This window comes from Schistocerca nitens, chromosome 5, assembly GCF_023898315.1.
Source record: "Schistocerca nitens isolate TAMUIC-IGC-003100 chromosome 5, iqSchNite1.1, whole genome shotgun sequence".
Classification (NCBI taxonomy): domain Eukaryota; kingdom Metazoa; phylum Arthropoda; class Insecta; order Orthoptera; family Acrididae; genus Schistocerca; species Schistocerca nitens.
In genome coordinates, this window is record NC_064618.1 from 737,832,953 (window position 1) to 737,856,172 (window position 23,220).

Sequence of the window (23,220 nt, forward strand, 5' to 3'; positions counted from 1 at the left end):
TTTACTTACCGCCTCAGGATGCAATAGACTCTGAGGCTCTCACAGACCTTATTAGCCAACTCCCCCGCCCATTTCTCCTTCTGGTGGACTTCAATGTTCGTAATGTCTTGTGGGGCTCTACGACTACTTGCCCCAGGGGTCGCGTTCTGGAAAGCCTCATGATGTCCGAAGAACTGTGCATCTTCAACTCTGGTGCTCCCACTCATTTCTGTACTGCTTCTGGGTCGTCGTCAGCTATTGACCTTTCCTTTTGCTCTCCAGCACTCGCGGATTCTGCTCTGTGGAAGGTTGCTGCTGACCTCCATTCTAGTGACCACTTCCCCCTTTGGATTCGCCTCCTGGATAAGGCACATCTGCAGAGCTGACTGGACACTTTTCAGCCATTTGGCTGTTTTGGAACACCATGCCAGCGTCCACTAATGGGTCGACCATGTTACAGCTGTGATCTCCCATGCTGCTGAATTGTCGATCCCACGGTCCTCAGGTCATCCCAAGAGGCGTCCTGTCCCTTGGTGGACCACTGAGTGCTGCTCAGCCATCCGAGCCCGCCGTGCAGCTCTGCGCCGCTTCAAGTGCCATCCCTCAGCTAACAATCTTGCGGCCTTTCAGGTGTCAAGGGCCAAGGCGCGGCGAGTGATTAAAGAGAACAAACGACGGTCATGGCAATCGTTCTTGAACTCCATCTCGCACTCCACTAGTTCTACGAAAGTATGGGAAGCCATCAGGAGGATTTCCAGGAAACGCAGCCAACTACCTGTCACGGCATTGCTGCATCAGGGATGTCTCCTCACGGCACCAAGACACATTGCCCAGACACTGGCCATGCATTTTGCCGAATCTATTGCCACTATTAACTGTGATCCAGATTTCTGCCACTACCGCACTGCTATCGAGAGGGGTCACTTGTACTTCCGGTCTCCAAATTCTGAACCCTACAACTGCCCCTTCACAATGTGGGAACTGGATTCGGCACTGTCTGTGGCTCATGATATTGTGCCCGGTCATGAGCAAATCCTGTACAGCATGCTGCAGCACTTGTTGCTGCCATCCAAGGAAGTTCTCCTGAAATGTTTTAATATGATATGGTTATCCGGCACGTTACCTGACTTGTGGAGGGAGGCGATTTTGATTCCCCTCCTCAAACCAGGGAAGGACCGAATGCATCCCAGTAGTTATCGGAGTATTGCTTTGACGAGCTGTGTCGGTAAGACATTGGAACGCATGGTCAACCGTCGCCTGGTTTGGCTGCTCGAGACCAGGCAGCTCCTTAGCCACTCTCAGTGTGGCTTTCAGAGATGTCGTTCAACTATAGACAACTTGACCCTGCTTGAGGCGGCCATCCAGCAGGCCTTCCTGCGTAACCAGCATTGTCTAGGTGTATTCTTTGACATTAATAAGGCGTATGACACTACTTGGCGCCGCCTTATCCTCAATCAACTCCATCAGTGGGGCTTTCGTGGCCATCTCCCCATCTTCATTCGGTCCTTTCTTTCCCACCGCCTCTTTCGATATCGGGTTGGTAATGTGCTATCTGATTTGTACGTGCAGGAGAATGGTGTATCTCAGGGAAGCGTTTTAAGTGTCACCCTCTTTGCCGCTGCCATTAACAGTATCACGTCCACTATCCGGAGTCCTGCCCAGTAGTGCTTGTTTGTGGACGATTTTGCTGTTTTCTGTTCTTCCTTCGGTCTTGTCACTGCTAGTCGGCAGCTGCAGCTTACGATAAAGCGATTAGAGGCATGGACTGCAAAGACGGGTTTTACCTTTTCTGCAGATAAATGTGTGTGTGTTTATTTTAATCGTTCTCGGCGTCTTTTTACCGCCCCTGAATTGTGTCTGAGGGACACCATTCTTACTTTTAGCGACACTGTGAGGTTTCTGGGCCTCACTTTTGATTCCAAGTTGTCGTGGTTGCTGCACCTTAAAGACCTCAAGGTGTGGGCCCTGAAGGCACTGAATATTTTGAAGTGTCTGAGGCATCGGTCCTAGGGAGCAGATCGGGCGCATCTGCTGCAGTTTTATAGGGCTTTCATCCGGTCGCGTCTTGACTAGGGATGCACCGTGTATGGGTCAGCGAGGCCTTCGTATCTGAAGATTCTTGACGCAGTACACCATGAGGGTATCAGGCTGGCCACTGGTGCATTCCATACCAGTCCCATCCCCAGCCTGTGTGCTGAGGCAGGGGAACCGCCACTCGCCATCCAGCGGAAACTCCTCATGGTGCGACGGGTGTGTCAATTCCTTGCCTGTCCTACCTCCCCTGCGTACACTACCGTTGCCCGACCGCCTATGGAACGTCTCTTTTCCAGTCATCCCAGGGCAACGAGACCATTTGGGATTCGTGCCAAGCATTTGCTGAGTCCCTTGGTGTGGAGCATGTGGCACCCCAACTACAGGGTTTTACCCACCTGCCTCCCTGGTTGCTCCAGAGGACCAGCGTCCTTTTAGACTTGTCAGAGTACCGGAGGAGCTGCACTCCTGCGTTTGTTTTTACCTCCTTATTTTACAATATTTTAAACCAGCAACCAGACCATATACCAGTATTTACGGATGGCTCTAAACAGGGGGACTCTGTTGGTTGTGCTGTTGTTTTCCCTGATCGAGTCGTCAAGTTCGGCTTCCTGCGGCGTTTACCATCTTTGATGCCAAATTGTTTGTGATCTTGCGGGCATTGGAGTGGATGAGATGTGATCCCAGTCTTAAGTTTCTCATCTGTTCTGACTCCCTGAGTGCCCTTCAGACCATGCAACACTTGTACCCAGAGCCCCCCAGGGGATCCACAACTCTTTTGTGGATACGTGCGTAGCGAGCACGGGACCCCGAGCTGATGTGGCCTTCCTTCCTTTCCGGGCTGCATACCTTCCCTTTCCGCATCCTTCCCCATCCCCCATCTTCGCCCCCCCCCCCCCCCTCACCTCTGGCTCTTTCCTTCCTTTCCTCCCCCTCTGGGGGAATGGTTTGTGCCTACGTCCGGAGACGGACGCTTGTAAATGTACCACATTATTCGCCTTCCTTACTTGTAAGTCTTCGTCCTTCCTTTGTCCCTCTCTTTTCCTTACCTCTTCTCTCTACCCTTTTCTCCGCTGCGGCGTTTGAGACCTCTTCTTTCCTTTCCCTTTCCCTTTCTCTTTCTTCCTCCCTGTGCGTGTCTGAAGGCCGACCCACGCACTTCCATGCGTAGCCGGTGACGGGGTAACGCGTAATTCCCCGCCCCGGGTAGACAGGTAGGACACGTACGTACCCCCTGGTAACGGCCAGGCCCAGGGAGGGGTGATTACCCGAGCTGATACCTTCCGAAAGTGCCGATTGGTCCCTCCGTCCGTTTGTCGGGAGGTGTGACCTGAGGTGTGAACAATCACCTAAGGCGGGAGTGCCCTCAGAGGGCCCCCACAAGGGAGGAGCGCGCCATCGGAGACGCCGGTAATCATGGGGGATTCTTCCGCAATGGTTTCCTCATCTTCCACTATGTCTGCTCACAAACGTAAGTTCACTGAGTCTCAACCACAGTCAGTTCTTCCATCGTTGCCACAGTTCCTTGTTGTTTCTCGGTCTGACGCAGGTCACGACTTCTCCACAGTCAACCCTTTCATAATTCAGAAAGGTGTCGACGCAATTGCAGGTCCTGTAAAGTCTTGTTCCAGATTACGGAATGGCACCCTGTTGTTAGAAACACACAGTGCCCTCCAGGCACAAAAATTGCTGCGTACCTCACTACTACACACTTTCCCTGTCCGGGTGGAACCGCACCGTACCTTAAATTCCTCGCGTGGAGTTGTTTATACACGCTCCCTCGATGGACTGTCTGACGAAGAAATTCAGCACTACCTGTCAGACCAGGGCGTAACGGCTGTTCATAGGGTTATGAAAAGGGTTGACACGAACATCATTCCAACCCGCACTGTCTTTTTGACATTTGACAAAGTGCAACTCCCATCGAAAATCAAAGCAGGCTATGAGATAATTTCCGTTCGTCCTTACGTCCCAAACCCTACGCGATGCTATCGGTGCCAGCGATTCAATCACACCAGCCAGTCCTGTTCTAATCCGGCCAAATGTGTTACGTGTGGCAGGGATGCCCATGAGGGTGCTTGTCCACCTCCATCCCCTCGCTGCATCAACTGTATGGGTGACCACGCTGCTTCCTCTAGAGATTGCCCAGTTTTTAAGGACGAAAAGCTCATCCAGGAAATAAGAGTGAAGGAAAAGGTGTCAACCTTTGCTGCTCGGAAGTTGTTCGCCAGTCGACAGCCCACCGTGCCTCAGACAGGCAAATACAGCACTGTCCTTGCTTCTCCTCGGCCAACAAAGGAGGCGGCCACGCAGACTTGCGACCTCACCTTTAGTGCCACGGTCGTCCGATCGGCCAGCGCAAAGATCGCCCGTTCAACTTCACCACTTTCGCCTGCCCACTCTTTGGCTCACCCTTCGTCGGGTTCTGCTAAATCTCGAGCCCAAAAGTCAGACACCAAGTCTTCGAAGAAAGAGCATACTCGTGAAGAGTTTTTACGTACGGCACCTTCACCACCATCGGTTCCTCCTTCCTCTAAACCTCATACTTCCAAGAAGGCTACAAAGAAACCCAGTTCCTCTCCTTCTCCGCCAAGGCGTGTCCCATCCACAGCGCCACCTGGCGGAAATCGCCCTCGGCCGTCTTCTGTGTCGCCGAGGCGCACTGCTGGTGGCCGGTCAACTGGCCGATAGCTGGTGGCAGGAGCTGCTCCTGACCAACCTATGGATCAGGATCTTCTGCCTTCGGCCGAATGCCATTCCATGCTGTCGGTCGCAAGCTCTGAGCAGTCGTTGAGTTGACAGCACCCTTGGTCACATTCCTCCATTTTCTGTTCACCCTATGTCCATTATGCACTGGAATATCCGCGGTATTCGAGCCAATCGGGATGAATTGTCGATCCTCTTACGATCCTACTCGCCGGTCATCTTCTGTCTTCAGGAAACAAAGCTGCGTCCTAATGACCGCTTTGTTCTCCCTCATTTTCAGTCCGTCCGATATGACCTCCCCTCTGTGGAAGGCACTCCAGCCCATGGAGGACTCATGATTCTTCTCCATGATACTCTCCATTATCATCCAATCCCCTTAGACAGTTCCTTCCAAGCTGTCGCCGTCCGTCTTTCCCTTTCTGGATACACGTTCTCTCTTTGTACTGTATACATTCCATCGTCCACACCAATGGCACGAGCTGATCTCCTTCATCTTCTTGGTCAGCTTCCACCCCCCTATTTGCTGGTTGGGGACTTCAATGCCCACCACCCGCTTTGGGGATCTCCACATCCTTGTCCACGTGGCTCCCTATTGCTAGACGTCTTCCACCAAGCGGATCTAGTTTGCCTCAACACTGGGGTCCCCACGTTTTTGTCTGCCTCCACGACAAATTTATCTCATTTGGACCTTGCGATCGGTACTGTTCCGCTTGCTCGGCGCTTCGAATGGTTCGCCCTTGATGATACACACTCGAGTGACCACTTTCCATGTGTCCTTAGGCTGCAGCCTCAACTGCCATATATGCGCCCGCGACGCTGGAAGTTTGCCCAAGCCGATTGGACACTTTTTTCGTCTCTAGCGACATTCGATGACCGTCACTTTCCCAGCGTCGACGATGAGGTCACACATATTACCGACGTTATTCTTACAGCTGCGGAACGTTCCATTCCACGCACCTCCGAATTGCCCCGGCGCCCCCCAGTTCCTTGGTGGAACGAGGCATGCCGTGACGCAATCCGTGAGCGGCGACGTGCTCTTCGCATTTTCCGTCACCATCCTACTTTAGCAAACTGTATCCGCTATAAGCAACTCCGTGCGCGATGCCGTCGCGTCATCCGCGATAGCAAGAAGGCAAGCTGGCAATTCTTTATTAGCTCCTTTAACACCTTCACTCCCTCCTCGGAAGTTTGGAGTCGGCTTCGACGGTTCTCAGGCGCGCCTAGTTTCTCCCCGGTCTCTGGGCTCACTGTCGCGCATGATACCTTAGTGGACCCCGTCGCAATTTCTAACTCATTGGGTCAGCACTTTGCTGAGATTTCGAGCTCTTCAAATTACCCGCCAGCGTTTCTCCCGAAGAAACGTGCAGCGGAAGTGCGACCTCTTGCTTTCTCCTCTCAAAATCGCGAAAGCTACAATACTGTTTTCTCCATGCGGGAACTCCAACATGCCCTCTCTTCTTCTCGCTCCTCCGCCCCTGGATCGGATGGTATCCATGTCCAAATGTTGCTGCATTTATCAACCCATAGTCTGCGTTACCTCCTTCGCCTTTACAATCGAATTTGGACCGACAGTACTTTTCCCAGACGATGGCGGGAAGCTATCGTCGTTCCCATTCCGAAACCTGGAAAGGACAAACATCTCCCCTCTAGTTATCGCCCCATTTCTCTCACGAGTAGTGTCTGTAAGATTTTGGAGCGTATGGTGAATTACCGTTTAGCTTGGTGGCTGGAATCCCGCAGTCTTTTAACACCTGCCCAATGCGGATTCCGAAAGCATCGCTCCGCAGTTGACCATCTTGTTGCTCTCTCCACTTATATCATGAACAATTTTCTCCGGAAACGCCAAACAGTCGCAATATTTTTTGATCTGGAGAGAGCATACGATACCTGTTGGAGGACAGGCATCCTCCGCACACTGTTCTCTTGGGGCTTTCGAGGCCGGCTGCCCCTTTTTCTTCGCGAATTTATGGCAGAGCGAACATTTAGGGTGCGGGTGAACACTACTCTCTCCCGTACTTTCTCTCAAGAAAACGGGGTACCCCAGGGCTCCGTGCTGAGTGTAGTACTGTTTGCCATCGCTATAAATCCAATTATGGATTGTCTCCTTCCTGACGTCTCGGGCTCCCTCTTTGTGGACGATTTTGCGATCTACTACAGCTCTCAACGGACCAGCCTTCTTGAACGACGTCTTCAAGGATGTCTCGATCGCCTCCACTCTTGGAGCCTCGAAACCGGCTTCCGTTTTTCTCCCAGTAAGACCGTTTGTATTAATTTTTGGCGACGTAAGGAGTTTCTTCCGCCCTCCTTACATCTAGGTCCTGTCAACCTTCCGTTTTCCGACGTCACTAAATTCTTGGGTCTTATGTTTGACAGAAAACTGTGCTGGTCCTCCCACATTTCCTATCTTTCGGCTCGCTGTCTGTGAACGCTCAACACCCTCCGTGTCCTGAATGGTACCTCCTGGGGAGCGGACCGAGTGGTCCTTCTCCGCCTCTATCGCGCCTTAGTGCGCTCGAAATTGGACTATGGAAGCATAGTCTACTCCTCTGCTCGGCCGTCTATTCTTCGGCGTCTCGACTCTATCCACCACCGTGGATTACGTTTAGCGTCTGGAGCTTTTTACACTAGCCCTGTGGAAAGCCTTTATGCTGAGACTGCTGAACCTCCGCTGTCCAATCGGCGAGCGGTCCTTCTGAGCCGTTATGCTAGCCATCTGTCTTCCATGCCTGCTAATCCAGCCCACGACCCTTTTTTCGACGCCTCCTTTGATGTAGGGTATGCAGGCCGCTCCTCCTCCCTACTACCCCCGGGAGTCCGCTTCCGTCAACTGCTCCATTCTCTTTCCTTCCGCTTTCCTAAAACCTTCTTGACAACTTGGGGTACAGCACCGCCTTGGCTTCGTCCCCGGATCTGTCTGCTCCGTGATCTTTGTCAATTTCCCAAGGATGGTACTTCTTCACTTGTTTATCGTCGGGCATTTGCTGCTCTATGTGCACAAATGACAGACGCCACCTTTATTTACACCGACGGCTCGAAAACATCGTTGGGTGTAGGGAGTGCCTATATTGTTGGCGACGCCCCAAATCACTTTCGGCTTCCCGACCAGTGTTCTGTTTATACTGCGGAGCTTTTCGCTGTTCTCCAGGCTGTCCACTACATCCGCCGCCATCAGCGGATACAGTACGTAATCTGCTCAGATTCTCTCAGCTCTCTCCTCAGTCTCCAAGCTCTTTACCCTGTGCACCCTCTGGTCCACCGGATTCAGGACTGTCTGCGCTTGCTCCACCTGGGGGGCGTCTCGGTGGCGTTCCTCTGGCTCCCGGGACACGCTGGTATCTGTGGGAATGAGGCGGCTGATATAGCAGCCAAGGCTGCAGTTTCTCTTCCTCGGCCAGCTATTCAGTCGCTTCCCTTCACCGATCTACGGAGCGGTTTATGTCGCAAAGTTGCTCATTTATGGCATGCGCATTGGTCAACACTTCCCCGCAATAAATTGCGGGAAGTGAAAGCCCTTCCTTGCGCTTGGACCTCTTCCTCCCGAACGCGTCGTCGGGAGGAGGTAATTTTAGCTAGACTCCGGATAGGGCACTGTCGTTTTAGCCATCGGCATCTTTTAAGCGGCGATCCTCCCCCACTCTGTCCCCACTGCTCTCAGCTGTGGACGGTAAGACACCTTTTAATTGAATGCCCCTATTTTAATCCGTTACGCTCCCGTCTACAGCTATCGCCTGATCTATCGTCGATTTTAGCAGATGACACGCGCTCAGCCGACCGCGTTCTCCAGTTTATTAGTGACAGTGAAATGACGTCAGTCATTTGAATTTTTATCGGGGACCATCAACCCCTCTTTGTAGTGGACTTTTAAGCCTTGTTTCTGCTTTTAGTGTCTCCAACTTTTTGAGTTTCGTTCCCATTTTTGCTGTTTTCCATTTTCAGTTTTTATTATTTCCTCAGTCACGGACCGGGCGCTAATGACCATAGCCGTTTTGCGCCCAAAAAAAAAAAAAAAAAAAACTTGTACCCAGTGGATACGGTCGTCCAGAACATCCATGATGCCCTACTCCACCTGCAACGGCAGGAGAAGGAGGTTTCTTTCTGCTGGGTGCCGGGGCACGTGGGTATTAGGGGAAACGAACTGGCGGATGTGGCTGCCAAAGATGCATGTTCCCTCCCTCACGTTGTTGAATATGCCGTCCCCCTCCATGCTGTTACCTCCCTTTTGCATTTTCATGTAATGCGTCAATGGGAAGAGGAGTGGTTGTCAGTCGGTGAAAATAAACTGCGCCTTGTCAAGGCCACCACGCGGCCATGGCGTGCGTCCTACCAGTCATGCAGGCGGGATGAGATTCTCCTCACTCGCCTCCGCATCGGGCACAGTCCCTTAACGCGTGGTTTTTTACTCCTGTGGGAGGACCCCCCAATCTGCAGTGCTTGTGGCGTCCAGATTACTGTCCGCCACATTTTACTTGACTGTCCTTTATTCTCTGACCAGAGGGCGGTGGTTACCTCGCCACCGGATTTGCCCTCTATTTTGCAAGTTGACGCAACGACTGTGGTTAAGGTCTTATGGTTTTGTGTCCTGTCCAATTTGTTGCCTTGGATTTTAGGGAGAGGATTTTAATGTGCTGCTAGGTGACTGGCTCACCCAGGTGTTAGGTAAGAGGTCTGCCAGTCACGATTATCTACTTGTTTCACTTCGATTTCTGTTCTCTTTTCCTTGTGTTTACTTTAATTTTTTAGTGCGTTTCTTCTTCTCTTGTTTTGCCTCTGTATGTGAGGATTTGGAACTATGAGGTATGTGTCTTAGCCATTCTCCTTGTTCGCTGTCCGTTTCGTCCCTACACCGCATGTGTCCCTGTTTCTATGCGTTTGGGCACTGATGACCATGCTGTTTAGCGCCCGAAAAACTCAAACCCCCCACACACACACACACACACACACACACACACACACACACACACACACACACACACACTTACAGTAATACCTACTCCGAATATTTCTTTTGTTTCCTTCACTGCTTGTTCAATATAAAGATTGAATAACATTGGGGATAGGCTACAACCCTGTCTCACTCCCTTCCCAACCACTGCTTCCCTTTCATGTCCCTTGACTCTTATAACTGCCATCTGGTTTCTGCACAAATTGTAAATAGCCTTTCGCTCCCTATATTTTACCCCTGCCACCTTCAGAATTTGAAAGAGAGTATTCCAGTCAACATTGTTAAAAGCTTTCTCTAAGTCTACAAATGCTAGAAACGTAGGTTTGCCTTTTCTTAATCTTTCTTCTAAGATAAGTCGTAAGGTCAGTATTGCCTCACGTGTTCCAATATTTCTACGAAATCCAAACTGATCTTCCCCTTGGTCGGCTTCTACTAGTTTTTCCATTCGTCTGTAAAGAATTCGTGTTAGTATTTTGCAGCTGTGGCTTATTAAACTGATTGTTCGGTAATTTTCACATGTGTCAACACCTACTTTCTTTGGGATTGGAATTATTATATTCTTCTTGAAGTCTGAGGGTATTGCCCCTCTCTCATACAACTTGCTCACCAGATGGTAGAGTTTCATCAGGACTGACTCTCCCAAGGCCATCAGTAGTTCTAATGGAATGTTGTCTACTCCCGGGGCCTTGTTTCGACTCAGGTCTTTCAGCACTCTGTCAAACTCTTCACGCAGTATCATATCTCCCATTTCATCTTCATCTACATCCTCTTCCATTTCCACAATATTGTCCTGAAGTACATCGCCCTTGTACAGACCCTCTATATACTTCTTCCACCTTTCTGCTTTCCCTTCTTTGCTTAGAACTGGGTTTCCATCTGAGCTCTTGATATTCATACAAGTGGTTCTCTCTTCTCAAAAGGTCTCTTTAATTTTCCTGTAGGCAGTATCTATCTTACACCTAGTGAGATAAGCCTCTACATCCTTACATTTGTCCCTTAGCCATCACTGCTTAGTCATTTTGCACTTCCTGTCGATCTCATTTTTGAGACGTTTGTATTCCTTTTTGCCTGCTTCATTTACTGCATTTTTATATTTTCTCCTTTCATCAATTAAATTCAATATTTCTTCTGTTACCCAAGGATTTCTACTAGCCCTCGTCTTTTTGCCTACTTGATCCTCTGCTACCTTCACTATTTCATCTCTCAAAGCTACCCATTCTTCTTCTACTGTATTTCTTTCCCCCATTCTTGTCAATTGTTCCCTTATGCTCTCCCTGAAACTCTGTACAACCTCTGGTTTAGTCAGTTTATCCAGGTCCCATCTCCTTAAATTTCCACCTCTTTGCAGTTTCTTCAGTTCTAATTTACAGTTCATAACCAATAGATTGTGGTCAGAGTCCACATCTGCCCCTGGAAATGTCTTACAATTTAAAACCTGGTTCCTAAATCTCTGTCTTACAATTATATAATATATCTGATATCTTCTAGTATCTCCAGGCTTCTTCCATGTACACAACCTTCTTTTATGATTCTTGAACCAAGTGTTAGCTATGATTAAGTTGTGCTCTGTGCAAAATTCTACCAGGCGGCTTCCTCTTTCATTTCTTAGCCCCAATCAATTTTCACCTACTATGTTTCCTTCTCTCCCTTTTCCTACTACCGAATTCCAGTCATCCATCACTATTAAATTTTCGTCTCCCTTCACTATCTGAATAATTTCTTTGATTTCATCATACATTTCTTCAATTTCTTCGTCATCTGCAGAGCTTCCCAGAATAATCCCTATAAAATTTATGATTTTTGTCATGACACTGTTCCCTTCTCCTAGGATCAGCACCTATTCCTTGCTTGTGGGTTGACTTTATGAGAGCACTTCCTCTTTCCATTCTGGTAGATACGCACCATACAAAACATCTCTATATTTTAGGCCTTAGATCGTCCTGTCTCCACGTAGGTATGCCTGCCCTTTATACTTAGTTAATGCCGGGTACGCCCCCTTTATCCTTTCTGAGTAAGCCTCACGGTTCAGTACCCTAGTATACACTTATATGTATACCATAATTAAGTATCTTCTGGTAGTTATAAGTCTGTCTTAAACTTCGCATTCATTCTTTAATATATCACTTACTCCCTAGAGTCCTCCTCTACTTACCAACTTCTATATTTTCAGTAGATATTATATCTACATATACTATTTACATCCCACTATCCTTCAGTTCATCAGAGTATGAATTACGCTGACATTTCTTAATGATCAACATGACTAATTCTACTCCTACTTTCCCTTTTTTTTCCAAGCCTCTTTCATTCATTTATCCATTACTTATTACTACTTCATAATTGTTTGTTATGTATGTGCACCTCTTCTTATGTATATTTGATGTATACCCATCATGGCTTCCTACATATGTGCGCATATTTCCATATGTACACACATTTTCCCTACAACACCTTGTGGTTCTCACATCGTGACAAGCTTCCTCTTATGTGATTTAATGTGTGTGTAGAAGTGTATATTTGTGTATATGTGGATGTGTGTTTGTGTAGTCTATTCTTTGGCCTTCTTACCTAAAGATAAGATTTAGGTTTTTGGTAACCACGGAAATGAGGAAGGACTTCAGTGATAGAAGTTTGTGAATATGGAAAGAGGGAAAGAATAGAAAGGTCCTCAAATGAGAAGTAAGAAAGTAAAAAACAGATATGAATGCTAGGATCGAAGAAGAGAGAGAAGATAGCCCCAAAGACAGGAGACCCTTCCATTCCCTAGGACCCCTAACCCTCAGGTACTTCAGTGAGACGCTGGAGGAGATTTGGTGTTAAAACGTCCCCTACAGAATGGATTTGTCCCACCTTCACCCTTTGAGGTCCCCGAAGGAAATCTGAAAGGTGTGATGAGTGTTTTGTGTTAGTCATGATTTATCTGTTCTTGTAAATCATGCTTTTAGCTACAATACCCACCCCTTTCAAAATTTATACAAACCCTCCCATCTATATCTCATCTCATAAAAGGTATAAAATATTCTATACAAAATAGAAAAGCTATACACTTCGGTATAACAGTTGTTCAGCTAATCACATCTTATTATATTTTCCACAAATATAATATTCTATTTAGTTTATTTCATCTAGATATCACTTTTTTCTGTGATTCTCTTAAGTTGTTCTCTATTTCATAGTCATATCCAGTTTTCTTAGCAATAAGATTACAGAATAGTTCTAGATTTTAAAGGAATTTGGTGCAAGAAACTATTTGGAAAAGCACCGAAAACAACTCTGGATCCGACAGTCGTTGCTCCGCCCATTAACTTAGAATGTTAACGTCCCTGGGGATATACAATTTTACATCCTTTACATTGTATTTACCCTTCTCTAATCCAGTTGAGGGATCTACAAAAAATAACATTTTAGGATGGACTACCGTTTGTACCTGGCACGGTCCCTCATATTTTTAAAAAAACTTATGAGTCTCTTTCTTCAGAGTCGAGCTGGGAAGATGTTGTTTTATAAGCACCAGGTCATTGACGTGGTACTGAGGTTCCACAGCCTTTCCTTTATGCTTAACTTACTCTTTGTAGCGCCTTTTCAATTAAATTTTTAGGAACTATTTCCTGATTTACTTTGTAATTGACACTAGGCTGTTTAGGCCAATTAAAGCACTTAATTAGAGGTTCTCCTACAAAAGGTTTGCCTATAACTTCTAAAGGTGTCAACCCAATCGATAAATGGCGTAATTCATTTAGGATAAGTTCAAAGTCCTTAATTTTCGTTGCCCATGAAGTATGTTTTTCATGGTAGTAAGTACAACATAATTTTCCAGTTTCCTTCTTTACTCGCTCACATGGATTTGATGACAGGTTATAATTGGATATTAACACTTGCCGAACACCTTCCCATGATAGGAATTCTCTAAATTCGTTACTCACAAATTGTGGTCCATTACCCATAAGAAACCATTTTTGTTTACCTACTTCTAGGATGTATTTTTGTAAACAGTGTATAACCGTCTGTGTATTTGCTCTTTTAATGGGATATAGTTTAACATATTTTGACCATCATTCTATGATGACCAAAATGTATGATACTTCTCCCTTTCATTTTAGAATTGGTCCAAAAAAATCTGCCGCTGTGAGATTGTGTAATGACTTAAGAATAATAGGATACATTTTGTATTTCATATGAGTATTATTCTCTTTCACTTTGTGGCAAATTTCACAAGTTCTTATCAAAGATGCTATTCTATGTCCTAGCTTCTTAAAAAAATAAAATTTATTCATATGGGCTATACCCTTTTTGAAACCAATGTGTCCATATCCTGTATGAACATACCACACAAGCGCATCTTCCACTACCTTCGGAATACACAAGCACCAACACTGTGATGTTATGCTGTCTCTCCAAAACAAGTTATGACCTATAATTTTCCATTTTCCTAATTGATTAGGAGGTAATATGTTCTGGATACACATAGAAAATATTTCTGTGAAATAAGATCATGATGGATATTCCCTGTTATTCTTTGAGCAATCCCCTTTACAGTGATGTAATGATACTCTACTGACATCAAATTAATGGCAAAAATAACACAGGGCTCTTCCATACGTTTTAATTCTTCCATTCCTATGGTTTGCCTCAATAAAGCATCAGGTACAATATCTTCAGAATCTTTTACGTATTGTATCTTATATCGTATTCCTGTTGGAAAAGCATCCATCGCATCAACCTACTGTGTAGTAATCAACTATTCATAAGAAAAGATAAAGCTTGATGATCTGTATAAATATGGATTTCTGATCCCCATACTAGTGTTTGAAACTTTTGAATACTCTGCACAATTGCCAATAGTTCCCGTTTCGGTAGTTGTGTAATTTAGTTCGTGTTTATTTAGGCTATTGCTAGCAAAAGCTGTGGTTCTGTGTTCTACATCACTTGGATCACATTCTCCCAAAGTTCGGCAGCAACACCATAATCAGATGCATCTGTCGAAAGTTTAAACGGTTCGCTCATAACTGGATAATGTAACTTGGGTGACTCAACAAGCGTTCTTTTAACGTTTTCAAATGCATCATTTGCACCTTGATCCCATGTAATGGTACTCCCTTTATTAATAAACGTAAAATTCTCGGGTCATTTAACTCTTGCCCTTGTACGTACTGTCGATAGTATCCAGCCATACCTATAAATCCTTTTAATTGTCTTACATTTCTGGGGTGCGGACATTCTTTGATAGTTTTTATGCATTCAGGGTCTGGTCTAATTCCCTTTACCCCTATAATATGACCTAAGAAATTAAGTTCTTGGTGCACAAAAAACAATTTTGACAGCTTCACCGTAATACCTTCCTCTATAAATTTTTTCAGTCTTGCACAAAGTTAGACAATATTCCTCCCAAGTAGCTGATAGTATTAGGATATCGTCTACGTATATTATCAAATCCTTCAATAAGTCTCTCCCTAGTGCTTCATCTAATGCATGTATAAATACAGACACAGAGATATTAAGTCCGAATGGCAATACATTGAAATGATAAGGTTTTCCATCAAACAAAAAGGTTGTATACTTTTTGGAATCTGGAAGTAATTTTATCTGCCAATATCCCGCGGTCAAGTCGATTGTGCTAAACAATCTTGCCTTTTTAAATTTGGATAACAATTAATCGATATTAATCGGTCGATCTCTCTCTGTCTCTATATGTCAATTCAAGGTGAGAGTGTGCAAGACCAATCATACCCTGCATGTAGCTTTCCTCACCACGACCAGAGGATTATTCTTTACACTGGAACTTTGTTCTATAGTATTATTATCAATCATTTTGCTAATCTCATCCCAAACTGCTTCCTTCAAACTCCCTAATATTGGATACGGTTTGCAAAAGAATGGAGTGTCATCTTTGATTTTGAACGTACAGATATAGTCACTGATGTTACCTGGACAATCGGAAAACACCCCTTCATACTCCATTAAAATTTTATATAAATCTCGCCTTTGTTGATAGGTTAATATTGGGGATTCTTGTACATCAGTTTGATGTGTTCCTTGATCCACATTGTCGATTTTTGGTGATAATTGAGCTGTAGCTGTTAATCACAGATACTGACACTCAGTTGTTTGTCCCTAAATGTGACCATTTGCCACAAATGGTGTCCAGCATCTACTGTCCCCTCTACCAAAACAAAGATGATGTTCATCAGAGTTTAAGGTGACTTTAAAGTCTAACAAACAATCTAAACTGAATAGTACGTCTCTATTAATATTCTCTACTATTAATAGCGTTTGACGAAATAACATATTTCCAATACTGCAGTTCACTTGAGTGTCGTATTTTACAAGTTTACTTTTTTCCCATTATCCCAATTATGTATACTCCAGTCACTGGCAAAAATGGTAAGTGCTGTTTATTCTGTAGCGAATTAAAAAATGCGTTTGAGGTAAGTGATACTTCACTTCCCAAATCTATAAATATGTTAACGTCGGAATTTTCCACTGTCCCTGCTGTTATAGGTTTTGGGTTATTAGTGGCTAAGCTTGGTTCTTCAAGCAGCAACCATTCCTTTCTGGGTATTTTGTGTGTAAAGTTAACATACTTACGTGGAATAAGGCCTCCTAACATATCTCCTCGACCTGGACCCCGGCCCTGGATCCAGATCGAACAACATTTTCCTCACAACTACCAATTATGGGTTGGTTACTGAAATGAGATACTACATTCCCATTCTGTGTTTTATGGTTACTCGGTACAAATTCTTGAGAAGCTGCCGGATCTAAATTTGAATGTGGATGCTTCTTTTGACAATTGTCATTACAACCTTTCTTATTGTACTGGTGTACTTTTGCTAAGTTTGCCTAATGTTTTTAAAATTATTTCCGCAATTTCTTTTATAGTTTGAACTTTCACCTTGGTGTAAAGTTTTGTTGCGGTCCTTATTTATTGCATCAAGTGCGTCAACAAAAGACAACAACTCTTCTGTCGTTTTCCAAACAATACATAAGATGTCTTTTCTCGCAAAGTTTTGCAATCATCTAATTAAAATACATATTAATCCTTCTTCTTCCATTGGCTTACCTAAATACTTTGCTCATGTTAAATGCCAATTGAAATATTTCCTCATAGTACCCCAAGTATTATTATAATATTTTAGGTCCCATAGATCGTATATTAACTTTTCTTGAGCACTGGCAGACCAGTACTTCTCTTGAAATTTCTTTTGAAAGTCTTCCCAAGAGGAAAAAATTCTCAGTATTTACTGTTCCCCATTCTGATGCTTCCACTAGAAGGTACTCCACAGCAAATTAGATCTTCTTGTAAGCTTCCCAATTTTTTGACAAAGCTTGCTTGAATCTTTTTAAGAAATGGGTCAGATGTTCATCTCTGTCTGACTTAAATTTAGGGAACTGTCTAGATAACCCTGAATTAGCTTCCTATTGCAAATTAGTCAACACTTAACTAGTTAACACAACATTAGGTGAAGTTACCCTTTTTTCTACTTTGTCTTGGATAAGCTTAATTTCTCTCCACAGGTCGTCCATACCTTTCATGGTATCATTAAGTTTGGAAGAAGGAATAGGCGATACATTTCCAGATGTTATGCCCTACGTAACCTTTTGCTCTATAATATCTCCAAATTGTTCCTCCAAACTAATTATTTTATAATATTGGAGTTAGCTATTTTCCCTTTGAAATTCCTTTCTGCATTATTTACCTGTGTATTGACACCTGTAATTTGCGATTAAATGATTGGCATTAATTCATTATGCTTATCTACACTCTCTTTCAAAGTGTTCATTCCCTGTCTTACATCATTATATTTAATAATGTACATGTTCTCAAAAGATCCTAACTTTTCGAGAAGTTCTGATTCTACATTATTACATTTGTTCTCAATGTCAAAATTTTCGATAAATCTTGAAAAGTGTCATTCTGTTTATGACTAATGTCAGTAAACATATGATTTATATGAGTGGTCAAAGAATTTGTCAAGTCGTTCTTTAAATCTACTTTTAAATTCTCTACTTTATTACTTATGGGGTCGAATTAAGTCTTCAAAGCACCCATGCCTTCACATAGATTACTAAATTTCTTGCTTTGAGAGTAGACTTTGGTGTTTAACAAACCTAAATTTGTCGTTTGTGTATTTAATTGAGAATTTATCATGTATACTTCTTTACTAAGACTCACACTCTGAGCCTTTAATTGAGAATTTAATGAGTTTAACTTAAGACCCTGAGCTTTGATTAAATTTATCAACTCAGCGCAGTCAGGCACTTCTTTGCTAATCTTCATGGCCATAGCTGGGTCTTGAGTTTCCCCAACCTGTTGTATATTTTGTGTACTTTTATATGCCTTAACTCTTGTAAGCATTTATAACTAACTTTAAATATGATAATTACGCAATAACAGTTCACTCAACAGTATCTTGTACCACTTCATACGAAAGTAAACAAGTTTTGTTTCACGCTCACCCAGCATAGAATTCTCGTTGCGTATGTCAGCACTAGTGAACAGCAGCTGGTGCCTGCGGCATCGGATGTATGTTGGTTTCAGCGTCTGCATCCCCGCGATGTGTATGAGAGCTGTATACTCCCTGCACTGGATCTTCGTTGCTATTTTTATTGTTGTGAATTTTTCATTTCTTCAATGTTTTTTCCATTTAAATTTTGCTCCATTGGATACTTGAACATATTACAATGTCTCAGAGTAATTCCCTTGTCTTATTATGTTTGGGTGCTATGGCAATACATAACAGCTTCTTCTCTCGTTTTTGACATAAAAGTCCCGTTTTCTCAGTACTTTCACACATGTCGCCATGTTCTAATGTTCTTACGTCAAGAGTCTACACAAGTACTTTTTCTTGTATTAATAATAATAGTCAATGACACAGTAAGTGTAGAGCTGCATATAAACTCCATGGTTCTTCCTTATACACTCCCTAAATCATCTATGGGTTGCCTGACAGGTACTTGTTGGTGCCGTCTGACTGCCGCATCTACCTTCTTCCCACAACTGAATTTAAACCTGCACACACAAACATTTGACGCGCAGTAGGTAGGATTCTACCATCCCAAACTCATATCCGGGATATCATGTGTTCGAGGTGGTTGAAGGCCGAGTGGTTCTAGAATGTACACAGAAATTCTCAAATCACTACACTCTATTGTGTAAATACACATTACTTGTAATTGCAAGTAGTATTTGATGAGTTTATTTTTGTAGCAGAAAATTATATTATGTTGTATAAGGATGCTTGCTAGCCATTTGTGTTCTCTTTCACCAGCTTCGTTTGCTGCATTTTTATATTTTCTCCATTCGTAATATAAATTCAATATCTCCTGTGTTAGCCGAAGATTTTTACTAGGCCTCATCTTTTTACCTGTTTGATCCTCTGCTGCCTTCACTATTTCATCTCTTAAAACAGCTCTTCAACTCCTGCTGTATTCCTTTACTCTGTTCTAGTCAACCATTGCCTAATGCTCCCTCTGAAACTCTCAACAACCTCTGGTACTTTTTACTTACCTAAGTTCCATCTCCTTAATTCTCGACCTTTTTGCAATTTCTTAAGTTTTAATCTACAGTTTATAAACAATAAATTGCGGTCAAAGTCCACATCTGCATATGGAAATGTCTTTCAGTTTTAAATCTGGTTCCAAAATGTCTCTCTTACCATTAACTCTTATAATCAACCTGAAATATTCCAGTGTTTCCAGGTCTCTCCCAAGAATACAACCTATCTTCAAGATTCTTGAACCAAGTTTTTGTGATGATTAAATTCTACCTGGTGGCTTCCTCTTTCACTCCTTTCTCGTAGTCTATTTGTACGTACCATATACAAGGGAGATGATCTTGAAGGTGGTATTGTAGAAATGGAAGAGAACATAAGTGAAGGTAAGTGGGAGATATGATATTACAAGAAGACTTTGGCTCAGCACTGAAAGACTTAAGTTGAAACAAGGCTCCGGGAGTAGGTTAAGGAAAGGAAAACTTACGTTTGTATCATTTGTAGGCTTCGAGAAAGTTTTTGACAAAGTTGACTGGAATACTCTCTTTGAAATTCTGAAGATTGCAGTGATAAAATACAAATAGTGAAATGCTATTTACACCTTGTACAGAAACCATATGGCAGATACAAAAGTAGAGGGGCATAGAAGCAAAGCACTGGTTGAGAAGTGAGTGAGACAGGGTTGTAGTGTATCCTGATGTTATTCAACCTGTGCATTGAGCAAGTGGTAAAGGAAACCAAAGAAAAATTTGGAGTATGAATTAAAGTTCAGAGAGAATAAATAAAAACTTTTAAGTTTGCCAGTGACATTGTAATTCTGTCAGACACAGCAAACGACTTGGAAGTGCAGTGAACAGTGTTCACAGTGTCTTGCAAGGTCTGATGAATATCATCAACAGCAAAACAAGGCTAATGGAATGTAATCAAATTAAATCAGGTGATGCTGAGGGAATTGGATTAGGAAAAGAGACACTTAAAGTAGCAGATGAGTTTGCTATTTGTGCAGCAAAATAACTGCTAATGGTTGAAGTAGAGAGGATATAAAATGTAGACTGGCAGTGGCAAGAAAAGTGTTTCTGAAGAGGGGAAATTTGTTAACATTGGATATAGACTTACATGTTAGGAAGTCTTTTGTGAAGGTATTTGTCTGGAGTGTAGCTGTGTATGGAAGTGAAACATGGAAGACAAACAGTTTAGACAGTAAGACAATAGAAGGTTTTGAAATGTGATGCTGCAGAAGAATGTTCAAAATTAGCTGGGTAATCATGCAATTAATGTGGAGATATTGAGCAGATTTGGGGAGAAAAGTAGTTTAGGGCATAAACTGAGTAGAAGAAGGGATCAATTGATAGACATCAAGGGATCACCACTTTAGTATGGGGGGAGGGGGGGATGTAAAAATTGTTGAGGGAGACAACAACCAATTTCTCCAAATTTTCATGTTAGGCGTAATCAGACAAAACATTTTTGTGCATAGAAAATGACCTGTCTATGTCAGATGTGTCTGGTGCATACTTCAGTGGATAAATTTCGGACAAAGTCAGATCAAATTGAAAGTCTTTTACATTTTTGCCGCAATATATTTTTTGTCATCTCCATAAACTCAAAATCGAGATTTGATCTGATAACTTTGTTCATTGTATCTTTTGCTGCAACACTGACTTTTCAGTAGAATGCATGAAAAGACTTTTCACTATCTTCACTAATTGTCAAAGATTCCACAAGTTACCTGTCACTTCCAACTTTGTTACGGCCACAGGCAAATGTGCAAAATTCGATCTGATGTACATCAGATCTGGCTTCTTGAATGCCACTTCTGCAAGCTGCTTTAGTGGCTTTGAAAGTGTCTATGAGCCAGAATTAGAAAGGGGAAAAAACACCAATCAAGGGAGCAGTAACTTAGATTTTCAATGGTATGAAGGAAACAGATATGAACTTCAGTAAATGTACAATAATTTATGGTCTGTTAGCAACAAAATTTCATCAGAATTATCACAGTGAAAGATGATGGCATTTATCCTAATGCCCCATCTGATTAAAATGGGTTGTGACAAAGCTAAATCTGGCTGTAGATATGTAAGTGCAGCAACATGGACAGGTGCTTTCAAGAATATCTTCAATAGGGAAAAAGTGTCAGCATACAGATGACTGACTTAATGCTGTCAGAGTTTTCAAACCTTTGTTTCTTGTGCATCTGTTTTCCTTGTTTGCGGAGGATATCAGCGCAGTCACACTGTCTTATTTTAAAAGTACTGTTTCAGCTACACGATATAGCACATGTACTAATTGTGTAATGTGGTTTAGGTTAGGATAACATATTTTAATTGCTTTCCTGACGTCTTCATCTATATATGGGGCAGATAACTTAACAAGAGTAGGTCCTGTTTTTATTTAAATTCATTGGCAAGAGGGATATTCTACCTGCATCTACTGAACCAAACTGGGACCCTTGAGGGCCAGAAAAATGATATAATGTGCATTATAAATGTGTGAATCAGTGGTCATTAAACCTTTCTTACTCTAGAGCCTATACTGCTATTGGGGGGGAGGCATCTCTGGCTGCACGTGTACCAATCTTATTATTACCCAATAATGTACATAAATTACTGTTATCAGCCTCAATAGACTAGCTATAGTAAGGGTGTGATAAGTTGCCAGCCGCCTCCACGTACTGGCCGTTAAAAGTCGGAACCATCTGGGAATGCTTGGTGTTGACTGTGTCAGATAGCTGCCACCCCCAGTGCCCTAATGTTGTCCCACGATTACTAAATGTTTTGAATGTCGTTTTATTTCTGCTCATTGTTTTGTACTACAACAGCCTTAATTTAATTTCATTTTCCGTGTTATAAATAAGCATCACATTTGAAGATGACCATCTCTATAATGATCACTTATGAGTCAATGTTACTTCTGTCTGAAGTTTATACCATAGCAACTGATTGGCATGAGTTGCACATGCCTGTGAGTTCTCAGTAGTGGTAGATAAACAGTCAAACATTTCCACTCTCACATCCTCTGGCAAAATTCACCATCAATTAAAATTAAGCACATCCTAAAATGTTGCTGCCTCTGTAACTATTTTTATTTGTTACTGAGTGAGAAAACTACTCTCATAACAAGCTATTAATGTTAGTTGATGTTTTTGGATTCAGTTGCTAGTTGCCATATGCATATTACTACAAAATACAGCTGAGAACCATGGGCTTAATGAATATTCATTCGGGCTATGTGCGCCCAGTAGTTTGATGACCACTGGTCTAAATTTATGCAGTTATATCATAGAAATCTTCAAAATATACATTACTCCCCAAAGAGCAAATTATTTCAAATGGATGTGTGGAAATCCAGGCTCTAGTTACGCTATACAACAATGAAATGAATATATTTGCTTGGTAATTTGTAATACTTGTCGGAAATTGTCAGGGATTCCTCTCCACCCCCTCTCAAGTTTGAGTAGGTCGACCCCACCTCTCTTCCTCCTCCCCCCTCCCTCCACATACACACCCCCCGCCCCCCCCCCACCCCCCCTGCCCCGCCCACCGCCTCCTCTTTCCCCCTGTTGACAATTTTATTTTATTTTCATTTATAGCTCCTTACCTAATGTTAAATCAAAATGACATGAATGTTGTATTTTCATTTTTCTCCCCCAGATATGACTGCAGAAGAAAGCCCATGGGTTAGTGGTGCAGTAGCAAAGCAAAGAATTCAGATATATGCACTGATGCCACAGCTGCATAAACCAATCAACTCCCTGGATGTGAGCAAGGCAAATGTTATATTTGGTTGTGACAATGAGGCCGTGTACATATGTAAGAATACAAGTGTGTATCAGTAAATTAACAATTATTTATTAAAATGTTGATTTGTACCCAAATATTTGTATTTCACAAGAACATTAAAAATACTTTGTCATTAGTTGCTGGGTTTTCATTAGGTGTAGTCTTATATCTTGAATGGAATATTTGTTTGCAATAATTGTCAGCACACTTTATAATATTATATACTGATACTACTAGTGTTCACATCATCTCCATGACACAACCTTGCAAACAGTGGTTAGTTGGGATAGGA

The 23,220-nt window shown here is 43.1% G+C and overlaps 1 protein-coding gene across 1 annotated transcript in view; it reads left to right on the forward strand.

Annotated features, from left to right (window-relative positions):
* LOC126260966 (nucleoporin Nup43) overlaps window positions 1-23,064 on the forward strand; it is a 210,756-nt gene extending 187,692 nt beyond the window's left edge. Inside the window, exon 8 of the mRNA XM_049958490.1 lies at window positions 22,800-23,064. Within this exon, the coding sequence (XP_049814447.1) occupies window positions 22,800-22,984 (185 nt within the window). The 3' untranslated portion in view covers window positions 22,985-23,064. The remainder of the gene's footprint in view (window positions 1-22,799) is intronic.
* The last annotated feature ends 156 nt before the right edge of the window (window positions 23,065-23,220 follow it).